Source organism: Mchenga conophoros, linkage group LG2 (assembly GCF_057382185.1).
Source record: "Mchenga conophoros isolate Kocher_MC1m ecotype Shallow Benthic linkage group LG2, M_conophoros_male_GT1.1, whole genome shotgun sequence".
Taxonomy (NCBI): domain Eukaryota; kingdom Metazoa; phylum Chordata; class Actinopteri; order Cichliformes; family Cichlidae; genus Mchenga; species Mchenga conophoros.
Genome location: NC_140527.1, coordinates 28788511 through 28805073, shown reverse-complemented (window position 1 = coordinate 28805073; position 16563 = coordinate 28788511). Strand labels below are relative to the sequence as shown.

General features: G+C 40.1%; 2 protein-coding genes across 4 annotated transcripts; both read right to left on the bottom strand.

Annotated features, from left to right (window-relative positions):
* Window positions 1–3615: 3615 nt before the first annotated feature.
* Window positions 3616–7679, bottom strand: LOC146582177 (uncharacterized). 3 transcript variants are annotated; one of them, XM_085292585.1, is made up of 14 exons: window positions 7521–7679; window positions 7075–7413; window positions 6792–6920; window positions 6529–6696; window positions 6341–6411; window positions 6021–6267; window positions 5846–5929; window positions 5452–5754; window positions 5179–5307; window positions 4919–5083; window positions 4517–4560; window positions 4311–4413; window positions 4205–4235; window positions 3616–4128 (listed from the first exon to the last, which is right to left on the bottom strand). In XM_085292585.1, exons 1-14 carry the CDS (start codon window positions 7582–7584, stop codon window positions 4071–4073), a joined length of 1935 nt encoding a protein of 644 aa, XP_085148711.1. In that variant the 5' UTR covers window positions 7585–7679; the 3' UTR covers window positions 3616–4070. The 3 variants fall into 3 exon arrangements, with proteins under 3 accessions (XP_085148711.1, XP_085148719.1, XP_085148728.1); XM_085292593.1 differs by lacking the exon at window positions 5846–5929 and having other exon boundaries at window positions 7521–7678; XM_085292602.1 differs by lacking the exon at window positions 5846–5929 and having other exon boundaries at window positions 5452–5730; window positions 7521–7678.
* A 4919-nt stretch (window positions 7680–12598) lies between these two features.
* LOC146582176 (hepatitis A virus cellular receptor 1-like) lies at window positions 12599–15581 on the bottom strand. Its single transcript, XM_085292572.1, has 6 exons — window positions 15161–15581; window positions 14684–15019; window positions 14540–14596; window positions 14370–14458; window positions 13393–13480; window positions 12599–13243 (listed from the first exon to the last, which is right to left on the bottom strand). Exons 1-6 carry the CDS (start codon window positions 15201–15203, stop codon window positions 13158–13160), a joined length of 699 nt encoding a protein of 232 aa, XP_085148698.1. The 5' UTR covers window positions 15204–15581; the 3' UTR covers window positions 12599–13157.
* Between the last annotated feature and the right edge of the window lie 982 nt (window positions 15582–16563).

Below are 16563 nucleotides of genomic sequence, written 5' to 3'. Positions count from 1 at the left end.
TGAGGTGATGCAAGACTTTAGACAAATGTCTTGTTTGTTCACCACTGAATGGCCATCTTTCAAGGGGTGGCATGCCAGCACAGGCACGCACAAACACTCCTTCCCACACACACACACACACACACACACACACATATGCACATAGGAGCAGATCATTTTTCTCCCTCGTGAAGTAGGTAGCGAGAATATTATAAACCAAAATCATAACGCATTGCCTTCGGCCAGAGGTTGGACGAGGAGAGGAGAGGCAACTGCGTAATTGAATTACTGTCTGACAGACAAGGAGATAGATAGATAGACGGATAGATAGATAGACAGATAGAGAGAGAGAGAGAGAGAGAGAGAGAGAGAGAGAGAGAGAGAGAGGCATAAATTTGTGTGTGCCTGTGTGTGCATGTAAGTGAGAGAGTGACAGCAAAGAGCCTTATCCAACATTAATAACAGCCACTAATCCCCTGATGTGATTACCTCTCCCTCCCTCCTCCTCTACTTTACCACCTCTCCTTCCATCCTTCCACACTCTTTCTCCCATTCAACAGCGCCAGCCACTTGTCTTCCATTGCAGAGCTCAGCTGGTCCAATCCCCTGAACAGATCCAAGACTTCCACTGTGTTCAGCTGCCAGGACGATGGAGGTCTTCCAATTTGACGCCTCTCTTTACTAGAACTCGCCTCTGGGCAGGTGTATGAAAAAGCAAAAGTCAGTGGTGTTAGCGTGGAGATGGAAGCAAATTTAAACAGATTAAGAGCCATGCCTCTGTTCAAAGCTCTGACACTTAATGCTGTCTGAATGAGAGGTGACGTGTGATATGAATCGTGCAGGCTATGGTTTTGGATGTTCAAACGTTTATGGAAATATCTGCAAGCATTAAGGATTATGGGTGTGCAAAGGGAAGCAACAAGCATGTCAGTATAGCTATTTCTGTCCTCAATGACTGGCTGCCAAATGCAATTTTTTTTCTCCAGCATTTTATAAACTCGCTACATCAATATAAAGTCTAGTGTGTTTCTATGGAAACTTAGACCTCCGAGAAGGTTGAAATTCACCACTTACTCAAGATCTGCTCAGTAATAGCATGCTATAATGAATATTTACAGTGTGCTTAGTTTACATACATGTATCACAGAGTTCAGGGATTTTACAAAGTTGCATTGTGCACATTTTTGAAGTTTGAATAGTCTGAGTGTGAATCAACGCTAATCAAATCTTTAACAGATGAATATTGTAACGCTGTACACACACTGAGAGCCTCGCAAGGAAAAGTACGCAGAAACCAACACACACAAACCCAGATGAACTGATGGGTCCTTCCTGGAAATGTCTGTGGAGTACAACATTGCACATGGTTTACTTTGTGATATCTCCATGGCAACTACTATGTCTGACCTTCAAACATGTGCGCTGACTTCTGTGTGGTTAAGGTCGGCTAATCAGATCACATCATCTTGAACACAAATGTGCCCTCAGATCGCTCTTGCTTCATAAATGAGGTGATTTCTTTTGTTTTTTTACACCCTAACAACCAACACAAGTTTGCCATCAGTCCAGTTCACGCAGAACTTTTGGTTCTGATTTTAGCATCGCTGCGTTGGACTGTTTTCATTTCCACAATGACAGCCATGCTGCAGCTCTAAGAAGATGAAAAGTTCCCTGTGCTGTAGTTTGCAGGGGGTTTGAATAAAGACTTGAATCAATTAGTGCTTCTTTCATCAGCAAATAGGCCATACCCCTGCATGCTTTCACAGGCTGCCTCTGTGACTTGCCTTCTCTTTTTTGTTCCAACTTAACTCTCTGGCCCTTTCATTTGTGCTCTGTTCAATACTCTCATCTGCTCTGTTATTCTCAAGTTCATAAGCCTCTCCATAAGGGCCAACATCTGGCAGCTCCTTGGCCCCAGGGCCGTGCATCCGTTCCGGGGCAACGGGGCCTGGAGATCAGCCCCTCCTGTGGAGTTGAGCCTTTGGTGTATGTGGTACCGTTCAGCGTCCCCACTTCCTGAATGTTGAGGCCTTGATGTGGCCAGAACCATAGTGCATGATTTATTACAGTGCTAACTCTGTCCCCACTGCTAGTGCCATTATTATAACCATACATCCTCAGTCTTCAAGCTCCCACCTGCAAATTTTACAGTGAAGCCTTTAGCAGGCACAGCTGACACAGCTCTGCACGGCCTTCATAAGGAGTTTTCTGGTGTTACCTTAATGCATGTTTGATCCCAGATGTTTAAAGAGGACCAGAAGTAAAAACTGTTGGGACGATGACGCATATACTGTACACTAAATTGATCATCGAGATCAGCTGTCCCTTTGGTGTCTCAACCCCTCGTTCTTTGTATATTGACTACTGCTTTCTCGCTTTGTGTGGGTTTCCGGCGGCAGGCATGGTCCAGCAAGAACCAATGAAGCTGTGGGTGGAGGTGGCTGGGAGGTAAATTGGTTTTTGGCTGTGTGGCCAATCAAAGGGACCTCATCAAAGTCATCGAACCAGCGTTTCCTACAACCTTCCTTGCCTGTTTTCGTCTGTTTGTGTAAGTGCCACACAGTTTAATCAGAGGGACTTGAGAACAGAGAGTAAGATGGATGAAAGAAGAAAAGGATGCGGAAGTTTGGAGGAAAGCACCAGGACAGGAACGGGCGCCGATATTTGTGTAAGCGAAGCCAGATTGAAGAGGCAGAGGAAAGTGGAAAAACGGCAGCAGAAGTGAGGGGTCCCGAGACGAGAGGAAGTCCAGAAAGGAGGGATGTGGTGGAGCTTTGTTTACAGGCCAGGGTCACAAAGTATACTGTGACTTTGTGCGTCAGCAGCTCTGAGTTTGTGATGGGTTACCACAGAAAAGCAATAATCAAGCAATATTTACACCACTGTAGAGAATTAGTCCATTTCTCAGGAAGTCAGTTTGTGAAGTTAAAAACAACAATTCTTCCATCTGTGGTTTAGTCGTAGGACATTTTAAAGAGATATAAACAAGCAGAAACAGGAAGTGGAAGTCGTTTAAAAAATTTTTTTAAAAAAACATCCATGCGTGCACACACAAACATTGATCACTACTGTGCCATGTGGTCCCCGCTGAGACACATGGCTTAGGTATCCCCCCTTGTGATCCCCCATTAGTCTGAGACTCCCTCTCAGGCAGCTGCCTCAAAGCTCCACGGAGGTATCAGATCTCCTCCTCTTCCTCTTCTCCTTAATTAGGACTATTAAGAGATTTACAGGACAGATGGGTGGAAATCCAGCTGGCTGCAGCGCCAGCCGCTGAGGACGGCTCTGCTGATGGCGACGTGAGAGCTCAGTGAGAGCGGTACATCAGCTTACCAGTGAAACTCTGGTGCCCTCTGGTGGTTGGAGATGGTTGTTGAGTTTTGAATGATTTCAATAAAGAAGCAGCTCTAACATTTCATTTATAATTATATAAAGTGGTAAAATGTAACTTTTAATTAATTTGTGGGGAGTTTTTTTTTCACTGAAGAGATTTAAGCAAAAGCAGCCATTACAATTCACTTTTAAGTCCAGCAGGTTTTTTTTTTATTTAAAAAAAAAAAAGTTGTGATTGCACGCATTTGTGGTTTTAACTGATGATTTATAGAGCACACTTTAAACAAATGCATTCAGCACAGCTTGTGGCTAAGTGTTAATTTATTCTGTGATTGTTAAATAAACACACTGTGGTTTACACCGTGAAATAAAATACATGCAGAAGGACAAACACTGTAAAAGTTTCACAAAAACAATAGCAGAGCTGTCGTGCGTTCCCATTACATGCAAAACTAAAACTAACAAACAAAAAAACTGATGATTCGATGATGACTGTAGAAACGCAACCACACACACAAACAGAAGCTGCTTTATAAAAACCAGAGTCCCCCTTTTTGTAAGCTTATTTAATGAGTGTTTTCTTTTGGTTAGTTGTAATCAGCCCAACATGTCGGTGACGTTTTAGCAGATTAGTCATCTTTCCTCTGTGACAGACAAAAATATACATCTTTTTTTTTTTTTGCAAATGTGAAATTTAAAAGTACTTTTTGTCTTGGTTAGTTCTACGATCCTTCCACAGCCCAAATTAACTCTGTGTTTTACAGCTCGTGTAGTGACTCGCAGTCTGTGTAGCGTACTTCTCCATTACCCAGCCAGCTGCAGATGAGAAAAAGTGACAGTTTTAAGCAGATCATTTCTCAAGTTGAACGTGGCGTGCGCCGCAAACACTTACATGCTCAGGGTGCCTTTTTTCTGTTTTAGTCCTGTGAAGAGAGAGCATACAGTTCAGGGGAGGAAGCTGGGTTTCTATAAGGAGCAACGCTGCTAAGCACACTTACGGCGAAGCTGCCACGTGGTTAATATGGCGCCTGTTACCACCAAGAGGCCCACCGCTACAAAGATGCCTATCAGGTGATGACTAGGACTGTTCAAAGGGCTTGCCTAGCAGAAAGGAGTACCATAAAGCTGATCTGCTCAATCAAGTGAACTATTTAGCATTATGTGTAGTTGTTTGATTTTTCTATGGTAGCATCCAAATACTTACAGTATATGGCATCATGCTGGTAATGAGTATGTCCTTCTCATGACCTACAATGCACAACCACAAAGGAAATGAGCTAGGAGGAAGTCCAGCAAATGTTGTGTTCGGCAAAACAGCTTAACACGCAGAAACAACGAGTGCAACTAAACAGGCCCACTGTGAAGCAGCTTCCTGATGTTTGAGGAACTACAATAAACTGCAATAATAAAATTGTCGCTCGTTTAAATTTTGGGGCAAGATAATAGAATATGAACAAAAATCCCTTCTTCTGCCTTGACACGAGGAAACAATTTCCCGTTCATTAATGAACCACAGCATATGGGAAAAGCAGCCCTGTTCTGCCTGATGAACTGCACAAACACACAACTACAGGAGCAATAATACATTTTTTAATGAAAATAACACCTGCTTCCCCAGTGGTGATCGTGAGGACATTGCTGGCTGCACTGGTGGCCTGGCTGTTCTTGGCAAACATGCGGACGTTGTATGTCGAGGGATTCATCTCTATTATTGTGGCCTCCGTCTCATGGGCTCCAAAGTCCACAGCGTTCTTTGTGTAATCCCAGGAAGCTGAAAGGAAAATATTTAACTTAATATCACAGAGTGATATGAGGATTAACAGTGTAAATTTAGCTTTAGAGCTTGTATTAAAGTGAAGTTTTTACCATTCACTGCTTTGTACTCGAGGAAATACCCGGTGATGGGGCTGTCACCTTCGGAACTAATATTCCAAAAAAGGGAAAACGAATTGCTGTCCACCTTCTTTAACTCGATCACTGGGGGATCCGGGGGCACTAGAAGATATTTAACAAGTAAAAGAAGTTTTTATCTTTTCAAGCGTTTGATTTCTGGTTTTAGTATGAGAGTTATGTCTGGGAACCATTATTTTCAGAAACTAAATCAGGGGTGGAAACAAATGTTCCCTTTAAATGTTTTACCTCCTGAGATACTGGCAGTGCTTTGCTCCCAAACTGTGGCGGCATAAAAAGTTATTGAGATTGTTGAAGGTGATGGGGTTGCTGAAGTTGATGGGGTTGTTGAAGTTGATGGGGTTGCTGAAGTTGATGGGGTTGCTGAAGTTGTTGAGGTTGCTGAAGTTGATGGGGTTGCTGAAGTTGATGGGGTTGTTGAAGTTGATGGGGTTGCTGAAGTTGATGGGGTTGTTGAAGTTGTTGAGGTTGCTGAAGTCGATGGGGTTGCTGAAGTTGTTGAGGTTGCTGAGGTTGCAGAAGTTGCGTAAACTTGAAGTAGAGTAAAAGAAGAAGCAATTCCAGTAAGTCATTTCTCAAAAAATAATTGAGGAAAAAGTTACACTTGCTCGATAACACGTACCCGAGGAAAAATGTAGCCGCATTGTGGCAGCAGTGGAAGAAGGCAAAGTAGTTACTGTTGTTGTTGTTGTTGTTGTTTTAGGAACTTTAAATAAAATGCATGAAATCAAACTGACATTAAAAAAATATGACAAAAAATAGTTTTTAGTCATATTTTGTAATTTTTAAAAACTTACTCTCATCCAGAGTTGAGCAGAGAGGTGCATTTGAAGCTGGTCCGACCCCGGCGATTGTTTTGGCCTGTATGAGCACGCCGTACATGGTAGAAGGCTTCAGGTTAACAAGAGTGACGGTCTCTTGTTCACGCGTGGCCGCCACAGTTAAATACTGCCACCGTTTAAACTGTTTGGCCACGGGGTCATACTCTCTGTAGTTAATGTTGTAACCCCGCAGAACGCCGTTTCTCAGCTCAGTCCTCGGAGGCTAGTCGAGAGAAAAGAGTTAGTCTACTATGTCCAGTCACAAGCCCGGAAACAGTGCTGAACTGTGACTTTACCTTCCAGGTTACTTTGATGCTGCTGGAACTGAGGGCCACAAGCTGCATATCCAGGGGCGGGCCCTCTGGTGCTGCAGGGAAAACAAATTTTAAAGGGAGCAACCACCAAAAATGTGAATTTGTTTTTACATTCTAGATCATTATATTTATCATAAAAATACTAACACATAAATGATGCTGAAACAAACCTGCTTCTTTTGCAGTGATAGTGAGAACGTTGCTGGTTTCACTCATCCCAACGCTGTTGATGGCGAACACGCGAAGGTTGTAGGTCTTGGATGGACTCAAATCCACCAAAGTCACGTGAGTCAGTGAAGGATCGTGCAGCTCGGTGGTTTTTTTTGTTTCCCAGGGTGCTGTGCAGCACAAATCCATAGATTCTGACTTTAAAATAACTTTTGAAATATCTCAAAATCTGTCATGGATACTGGGTCGGTTTTCTTGTGCTTACTCTGTTTGTTTTTTATATCAACCCTGTAAGCTGTAATGGGACGGCCGCCGTCGAACACAGGACTCCAGCGAATAGTGACGGTCCTTTCCTTCACCTCTCTTGCCTCGATTCTCAGTGGATTCGGTGGAACTAAAAGGTAAGGGAAAAAACTAAATATGAGCTTATACAATGCTGAAATAATGAGATGACTAATCAGTTACCAGACAAAAACTGAAACTACCCAAAAAAAAAAGATTTTTAACTAAACATGCTGCTTATTTTATTAAATTTGTCTTTGCCTCACCTGCATTCACTTTCAGAGTCACGTGATGTTTCTGGTCATTGAACCAGCCTGGTATTTCCACACGACAGCCGTACACGCCAGAGTCCTGCTCCTCGGCGTGCCTGATGGTCAGAGACACATCACCCTGGCCAAGATTGCCCATGAGCAGGTAACGTTCTGACAACCTGCTGATCACTGACGTCCCATCTGTCTTTAGCACCTCGTTGGCACAGCCGCTGTTAGGTATGGTTCCCTTGCCCCAGCATGCAGAAAGCCTGCCGTAATACTTTGCATCATAGCTGCATTTTAAAATAGCATCTGTTCCCACCGTGACTGTTACAGTTTCTGCAGACACGAAACCTGAAAAGGCATTGAGATTTTTTTTTACATTTTTTAAATGGAAAAAATACATTAATTAGTCACTGCACAGCTAAATCAAATGCAAATCATATGCATGGCTGTCTTACCTGCAAGAAAACAAAAGAGAAGGTTGCAATACACAGCAAGGTGTTTGCTGGCCAAAATAATCATTTTACCTTCTTCTCTCTAAATCAAAGGACAGATTGGTTGACCTGCTAAACACCACTAAACGAAACCCAGGGTGGTTTCAGCTCTCAAATATTTCCAGATCACATGATGCTTCCTTGATAAGCACACACAAACAACTTCTGCTGGTAGAAGAGGAATGTAGAAAGGAGCTGTTTCCTTTTTTGTGGTTTTGGTTCCTTTTACTAGAAGGGGCAAACTGTTTCCTTTTTGATGATTAGACAGACACAGAATCAAGGTTATCAAAATGACGAATTCATTCCCAGTGTTGGTTCCCAGCTTCTGTAGCAGTGGTAGGGATAGAGCATTAACTATTCAAAATATCCTCCCTGCATCTCGGAGACTAATGCTTTAAATTGTTACTAATAATTTATTCCAGCAGGAAATATTCAAAGTAACTTCAAAACATGCTATTTACTCATCAGCACAAGGCATTTAAAGAGATACAATGCACTTTGGTCCACTGAAATCAAATATTTATTGTGTCCTCAAATTTAACGCATTAAATACATTTTTTTAATGTAAAAAGAAGGAGAGACTGGTTTAACCAAAGGCCATTGAACTGGTTTCTTTGAGTGCTGAGTAAACGTTTGGGCATGGTGGCTGTTTAGTAACCCAGCAAAGAACTTCCTCTCTGATAAGAACCCAAGACACATGCGGTTTTCTGCCATTTTTTAAAAAAGCTAGTAGATTTTTTTTTTTTATCATGTTTCTTTAGAGGATTGAAAGGCAAACTTTTTTTTGTACATGCAGTACCTTAAGTGAGTGAGCAAACGAAATTAATTAAAATAATCATTAATTATACAGTACTATACAGTAATGTGCAAACATCTTAAACATTACTGTATTAGCATATCTTATGTCTTAATAATTTATTTGGGACATTGGTAATTTGTGCATCAGTTGTTGTTTTTTTTAATATAATGAAATGCAGCATATAAGGCAAAACAGTATATTTTTTAAAAAAAACTTGAAGGTCAATATTTATTCTTCAACACAGTCAGCTTTCTGCTAATTTCTTTAAGTAGTCTTCAGGAATGCTTCTCCTGACTTTTTAAAGGACAATCAAAGCTCATCTTTGGATTTTTGCTGCCTTATTCTGTCAAAATGATCCCACGCTGCTTCAATAATGCTGATGTGCGGCCTCTGTGGAGGCCAATCCATGACTGACAGTTTCAAATGAGTGTTTTTGTCTAAGCTTTGGTATTGGCGATGTGTTTGAGATCATTTTCATGCTGAAAAATCAAACTGTTGTCAGTCAGACAATAACATGATGGTTTTGCATGGCGGATGAGGAAGACAGTCTGGCCTTTGAAACAAAATATAAAAGAATAAGGGGTGGCTCAAGACCTTTGCACAGTATTGTTTGTACCATCACATTTCGCGTTTATCTCTGCGTGAAATTCCAAACTAGAAGGATTTCTGATAAACTATTCTTAACAAATTTTTTTCGCTTGTTTTTTTTTAAAAGATAAAATGGAAAGAGACATAAAATGGAATTCATGGAAAGAGCAGTGAAACAATGTGGTTAGCTGGAAACCAGACGCTCACTGCTACAAGGGCTTCTACCCACGTAGTACAGAACCCAGCTACTCACCTATCAGGCTGCCCTCGTACAGTTAACATTTATGAGAAACAGGGTGAAACAAAGTGTGACAGTGTAACCTTGGTGCCGCTTGTGTCGTCTTCTTGTGACCTCACTGAAAACTTTTTTTTGTTTTCCAGGGGATCGGAAACAGTTACTTTCACTCTTAATTTCTTCTATTTAGCTTATATTACCACTGGGGGGGTTTATAGAGAGAGGAACTAAAAGCAAAAGAGAAGCAACTTTCTTTTAATGAATTGACGTGAAAATCTGTGTAATGGTTTTTACAGTCAATATCTCAGAGCAAGCAAAAATGTTGCTCTGAGATATTGTTATTAAAGAGACATTTGATTACAGACTAGTATGTTGTAAAACAGTGAAGCCCTTGTGTTAAAAAAAATACAGCAACAAAGTATACATTGGTAAGATTACAGTGACCTTGGTTATTTTTTGTTCATTAATATTTTGGCATTAGATCCAGTAGGTGGCATTGTGTTACTAATATAACAGCAGCCTTTTTTCAAGCCATACAAGTGCATTTTCTGCCATCAAATAACAGCAAAACAATGGATTTATCATTCATTTATGTGAACAGCATTAGTGCTCAGACACAAACAACACGTTTTCACATTTTATTTTAGTCTGAGAATGGCGGCCCCTATTCTGAACATGGTATATTTTCTTTCAAACTGATTAGTGGGGGTCAAAAGGTTTCTCTTCAAATAAATAAAGTCAACAAATATCTTAGCAGCAAAAAAAAAAATCTGCACATCTTTGTTCTTCAAAGGAAAATGTTTGCTGAGATGAATTCTTTGAGACAAGTATTACTTCTGTTTAGAATTGAGAGATCAGGAAAAACACATTTTATATGAACTATTTCAGAATTCATTTAGAACAAACAGGTAATAAAATCCCCCAATATTAACTCTGTAACTAGGAGACAAAAAAGGATGACCCAGTCTCAGTGGCTTTAACGTTGTAACCTGTTATCAATTTAACTGTTAAACCTATATCATTTTTCTCGGTAAACCCTACAGACAGTTGTGTGGGGAAAATCCCAGCAGATCGTCACTTTCTGAATTGCTCAGACCACCAGCAACCATGCCAGGTTGAAATTCACGCATTCACCTTCCTTCCCCATTCTGATGCTCGCTCTCAGTTTCAACTTCAAAAGGTCGTCTCAACAGTGTCTTCATGCCTAAATGCACTGAGCTGCTGCCATGTGATTGATTAAACTGATATTTGTGTTACCTAATAAAGTGGTCAGCGTGTGTAAATACCACATACTATGTTTCATTCATAAATATGAAAATAATACCTAGTTCAGCCACATCTGAAAAATCTTGCTTCAACTATATTTTGAGCTGCCTTGCTCCTTTACTACAGTGAAAAACACAACCACTGTTTCTCCTGCAGGAATAGAGGGCAGGTGTTGACTTTACTGATGCCCACAAAGTGCTGGGAAAACATTTTGTCTCAGCTAGACCATCTTCCATCTAAAAAAGGCGTGTTAAATATTTATTATGCCCAAAGGTGGGTTTAATCAATATTCACATTTTGTTATTTGTGGATAATGAAAGTTGGGCAGCATCACTTGGATGTTGCATCATGGCTCTACAATCAACTGGAGTTAACTAACGAGTTTATTTTGGTACAAAAGGGAACCTTCATACCTTTCAAGTCTAAATGAAACTTGTAGAAGTACATTCGTAGTTTCCAACACATGCTTACAGTAAGCGTGTGCTGCCTAAAACAGTTGTTTTAGGCAGCACACGCTCCATCTATTAAACACTCTCATTACGTTAACTCCCCTGTTAAACAAGACAGAACTGAGCACAGTGTGATTTCAGTGTTAAAATATTTCCAAACTGCATGGTGCTGTTTTTAGTTTAAGCGCCTAACAACTCATTTTTCTTCTCGCTAAAGCGGAACAGAGCTGCTTCTGTTTTTGTTGCATTGGTTCCCCATCCAAAATCCAGCATTATTTCAATGAAATGTGCAGAAATCTGAACCGAACCGATCGATCATTTCTTGTGTGGTTCAATTAACACAGGAGGTGCCACAGGTGCAGAATCCCCTTCTCATATTTTCTTTGTTTATCTGTTGATGACATGCTGATCTGGATAGGAAGACAAATCTAAACAATTTCACATTTTTTGCTCATTGGCAAAGATATACGCAAAATAAAACTTCAAAAAACACTCATAATTTTTGGTTTACCAGAAATGATGACTGATGATTTCCGAGCACTACAGAAAACAAAAACACTAGTTCACTCAAGGGCTCTGGACTCTTTGCTTATTTCTCAGACTGCTGAGCAAACATTTGGTTCTGCTGGATATTAAGTAACTCAGCACAGTACTTCCTCTTTGATCACTTCCAAAAAAAAATGTGTCATTACAACAACAAACTGTAGTAATATTGAGTGCTTTTATACAGTCAACCTTCAGTTAATGAGAAATTAGATCTGATAGGGAGTTGATTTTTCATGTGCTGCAGCCTGCAGTTGCTTCAAGCTGGTTGAACGGAGTGATAAGAAAATAATGATATCCCACAGTGTCACTTGCAACATAACCACATCGCCTTTTCCCATCTCAGCTTTGTTGTGCGTTCATGGTGCAGATGTGAGTATCTAACTAGTGCTGCAGAACAGAAGCGAGCACAAATGAAACATTTTCGAGGGGTGGCTCATTTCAAATGTAACTTTTCATACATGCAGTTTGCATCAGTGTGTCTTTTTAGCCAATGTACAGTTGCTGTACTTCCCAGGGAGAGATGAACATAGAAAGTTCAAGATGTAAGAAAATATAAGATTTTTTTTTTTTTAAATGGTAAGGACTGTTCATGTTTGATAAACTGGTGAATTCAGGCTATTTCATTTTAGATTTTCATTTGCGATATTGGATCTGAACATGATTGTGTTTTATAAGTTGTCATTTTACTTATCGTGATGCAGCGTGCGAAACAAATTACATAATAATAATGTTGTGGTATTCAAAGTTCAGCACTGGACAGGCAACAAACTGTGACAGACATCATTGTATGTCAAAAAAACATAAACAATGCTGTTCAGCCACCCACAAGCGTAAGGTCGACGTTGCCAAATCCCACTTTACCCCCTGTGTGTGAGGTCACCTGTATTAAATCTATATGTTTTATTATTTGTTCTATTTTAGAGACATTTTATAGCATTTTTGTATTTGTTTTGATTGATGTCATGTGTACGGGATTGTCCAGTAAACACTGGACTTTTTAAGTTAAAGCCTCATGGCTCTGTGTGGTGCATTTGAGTCCTGTACTGGCTTTTACTGGTTGGCACAATGTATACATATTTTTCAGTCCCACGTGTGTTGCTAAGAACTAAACAAGGAAAAACATTATTCAGGTTTTTGTTTAATTAGTTTTGGATTCCAGAGAAAAGCAGTTATGTTTCAACATAAAGGAGAATGAGGTAGAGGTAATTACATTTATTCAGTTTGCTGATACAGTGTAACAGAACATGCACAAGACTTTTTAAATGACTCAGACACAAGACTTAGAGAGAAATAAATAAATAAACCATAAGCAATTAGTCTTGTCATGTAAAGGTTCTTTCTCAAATCATCTTCCATTTTTACATTATTCAGTGGTTAAAAAAAAGCTTATATAACATATAGTACAGTACATATTTTTCACATCACTAAATAGCTGTTTCACAGTTCATTTGAGCCATGTCATAAGAAGGTTTTTTCAATTATAGCTGAGAGGTGTATACTGAGATAATAGTGCAGTTATACCTAACAAACTTGTTTTTCACATTTGCTTATTATTGCTCAGTAGGGCCAGTAGGTGGCATTGTGTCTGCAAGTGTTGACAAGCCAACGACTCTTCTAGGTAGTAAGAAAGAAAATAATTAATCTTTAGGTTATTTTTGCAATTTGTGAAACAATTGCACCCTTTTCTGTGAGATCTTTGTGGGGGGTTTTCAACAGCATTAAGTCATTGCGATGCTCTCATAAATATTCTCAGCAGTTACGGAGTTGTGATGTTTCAGTGCCTCCTTCATCAGGAACATCCTTCCTAGATTGAAGAAATGCACATATGAAGATACTCAGTAAGAAGGAAAGCCCGCTCTGTGACTTCCGCTGTTTGATAGACGCCCACTTTTAATGTTGAATTAATCAGGAATGGGAGATGACTCACAAACGATAATCTATTTCCATACTTACGGAAAATAAAGCAGAGGATTATGATTATGGTGAGCAATAAAAGACCTGCCATCCTGCCAATATTCCCAATGCTCGAGAAGAAAATCACCTGCGATGAAAAATAAACCTTATCGTGAGGTCAATTATAATGGCCATATAATTTTAAATCTGTTACATAAATAATGTTAAATAATGAGAATATTCCTGCACTTTTTTTTTACACTCATTTTTTGAATCATGTTTCTAAGTGTCTCACATCAATCTTGAGACAAAATGTTAATTTAAGGAAATCCAAATGTCCTAAATATCGTAATAAATAAGTAAATAAAAAGACAAAACTACAAGTTAGTGTCATTTCTTCTCTAGCTGCTAGACGAAAAATCTAAAGGAAAATAAACGCCACAGGTTTCCTGTTTTCATCCATGAGTCATACCGTGCTGTAAAACATTTCATTATCTGAGTTAACTCTGTTCTTGCTTCTCTTTACTGTCTTCCCCTGAAAATCAGACTCTATTTTAAACCTTCATTAATAATACATAAAGCTCCACATGGACCGGCTCCTGCGTCTATAGCAGAGCTGCTGCAACCTTATAACGTCAATCGGCCTCTCCGATCATCTGATCGCTAAACTCTTCCACGCTTTTATTTTAACTCCACAGGTGATCACAATTTAGAGGTTGTGATGCCAAAAACATTAGAACAGCCTTTGTCAGCTCATGAAGTCAATCTGTGCTTTACTTCAAACAGCTGTTTTTCTTCACACTTTCTCCTGTTGTATTTGGCTATTGTTTACATCTGATGTGTTTATGTAAGTGTGGATGTAGGAATGACTGTAAGACCATATGTCGAGTCTGTCTATGCACACTGGAACATATATGCTTGTTTTTAATGTGTGATTTTAGTAAAACTACGAAGCACTTTGTAAGTGTGCTATAAAAATAGGAATTGATGTATTATAACACACAGCTTTCTCCTGATTTAAATAAAAAGTCAAATACCTGCTCTGTTTCACTTTGAACTGCGTCCATTTGTTGGTGACCAACTTCCACGCTTTCAGATGCCGACGCTGTCAGTATTTCTGTAGCATCTGAAATAGTTAGTTGGTATAATCTATAAGATACAATTTATGTTAAAAAGTTAACATATTTATTTGTAGGTGTTTGCTTACCTGTTGTTCCAGCAGTAGATATTATGTAGTTCTGTGTAACAGGTTGTTCTACAGCAGCTATGAAAAACAAAACAGACCAATTTTTTTCAACTAAAAAACATCAATGATTTTGTGATCAACACTAAAGCTTTTCATGAGCGTTACCTTCTTCTATGATCAGTTCAATGTTGACCTTATGGTCATTAAACCACCCAGGAATCTCAATCCTGCAGCCATATACCCCAGCATCTTCCGTCTGAGCATTGAGGATGGTCAGCGACAGATCTCCATTTGTCACTCGGCCCAACAGCTGGTACCTGGAGGACCTTCTGTTAGACACAGCCTCACCGGTGGAGGAAAGGATGGTGTTGGAACATTTGGACGTGGGCACCCTGTCTTTTCCCCAACAAAAACTCAGGACTCCATGGGTTTTGGTGTCATACCTACATGTCAACGTGACATTGTGCCCAACGAGGCCAGTGACTCTGGTGCTGAAGGACACTGTGAAGGAACAGCAATAGATGATACAGATTACATTTGTAACCCCGATTTGAAGCCCACTACTGCACCCACACACACTCCTACACCAACAAGCACACTACATATAGTCTGAAATAATAAAAGCACCAAATATCGACTTACCTCGGATCAGGATCCAGAGGCAAAAGCAAAACAGACCACGCATGTGTAGGCTATTGTTAACAATGTCCTCAAGCGAGGATGTAATGAGCTTCTCCCTCACCACACGTACTGTTTTATCAAATACTGGAGGTTTCACTTCTCTTTTTAAAAATGAAGAAGGAAATTACGGCTGTCTTGTCTACATTTGGACTTGAATTCTTGTGATACGCAATGAGCCCACTGGGAAAAATGTATGTCTCATCTGTTGTTATGAAGTAATCCAGAGTTTATCATTGTACATATAAACCTCAACTCTCGCATGTAAAAGAAAAGGGGGACAAAAGGCTGGAAATGTTATATTCTGTAATATAAACAGATTGTGCGTTCCTCCATTTATTTATTATGGGACACTTTAAATGTTAAAGATCGATGACACACACAGATAAACAGGAAACATGACTAAGTGTCACATCTGTCACTAACAGCTATGAGCCTGTTTTCCTGATTTATCTATAGATTGTCACATGAAATGGTGAGACTCTGGCCATCTGAATTCCTTCACGCTGCTTGCGTACAGATTTTTCAGGAGACTTATTAAAGTTTATGTTCAGCGGTAAAATTGGCGAAGAAAGAAAACAGTGGAAGTGTCATGGTCCTGGGTCGTTGACCCAGCGTTTTGTGTTTTGTGATTATTTCCCTCTGTTCTAGTTATTCTGTGTCCTCCCCCCTTGTGTCCGGTTCGGGTTCTAGATTTCCTGTTTTGTTCTGAAAGTCTGTGTCTGTTGTCATTGTGTTCAGCTTGTGTCCTCCAGTCATGTGTATTCAGATCAGCTGTTCTTCCCTCCTGTGTGCGATTACCCGATTACCTTGTGTGTGTGTGTGTGTGTGTGTGTGTGTGTGTGTGTGTGTGTGTGTGTGTGTGTGTGTGTGTGTGTGTGTGTGTGTGTATATAGTGGGGTGTCGGTCTGTGTTCGTTGTCGGCTTGTCTGTGTTTCTTGGTATCCTGGTCCTTGGTCTGCGTCTCTCTGCTCCGCTCTCCGTTTTGTAAGATTTCAGGTTTGCTCTTTAGTTTCTCCCAGTTTAGGTTTGTCATTACTCATGCTTCATTGCCTGTTTTTGCCACTACCACCGTGTAAATAAACTTCACTCGTATCATCAGTTTGCTGCATTTTGGGTCCTCCTTTTCCTCCACTCCACACGGCTCGCTCCGCCAGCCGTGACAGGAAGGACACTCAAAATTGTTTTTGTAATTTGTCTGGGATGAGTTGTTCTCTTCTGGCCCTGCGGCTGACAATTTAAAAGGGCTCAGCTTGTTCCTGAGATGACTTTCAAAAACGTCCTTTTTGTGAGATTTTTACAGTTACTCAGTGCACCCACGTCACTTTGGCCCTGTCATCTTCCTGGTGCTTTTACTTTAATTACAT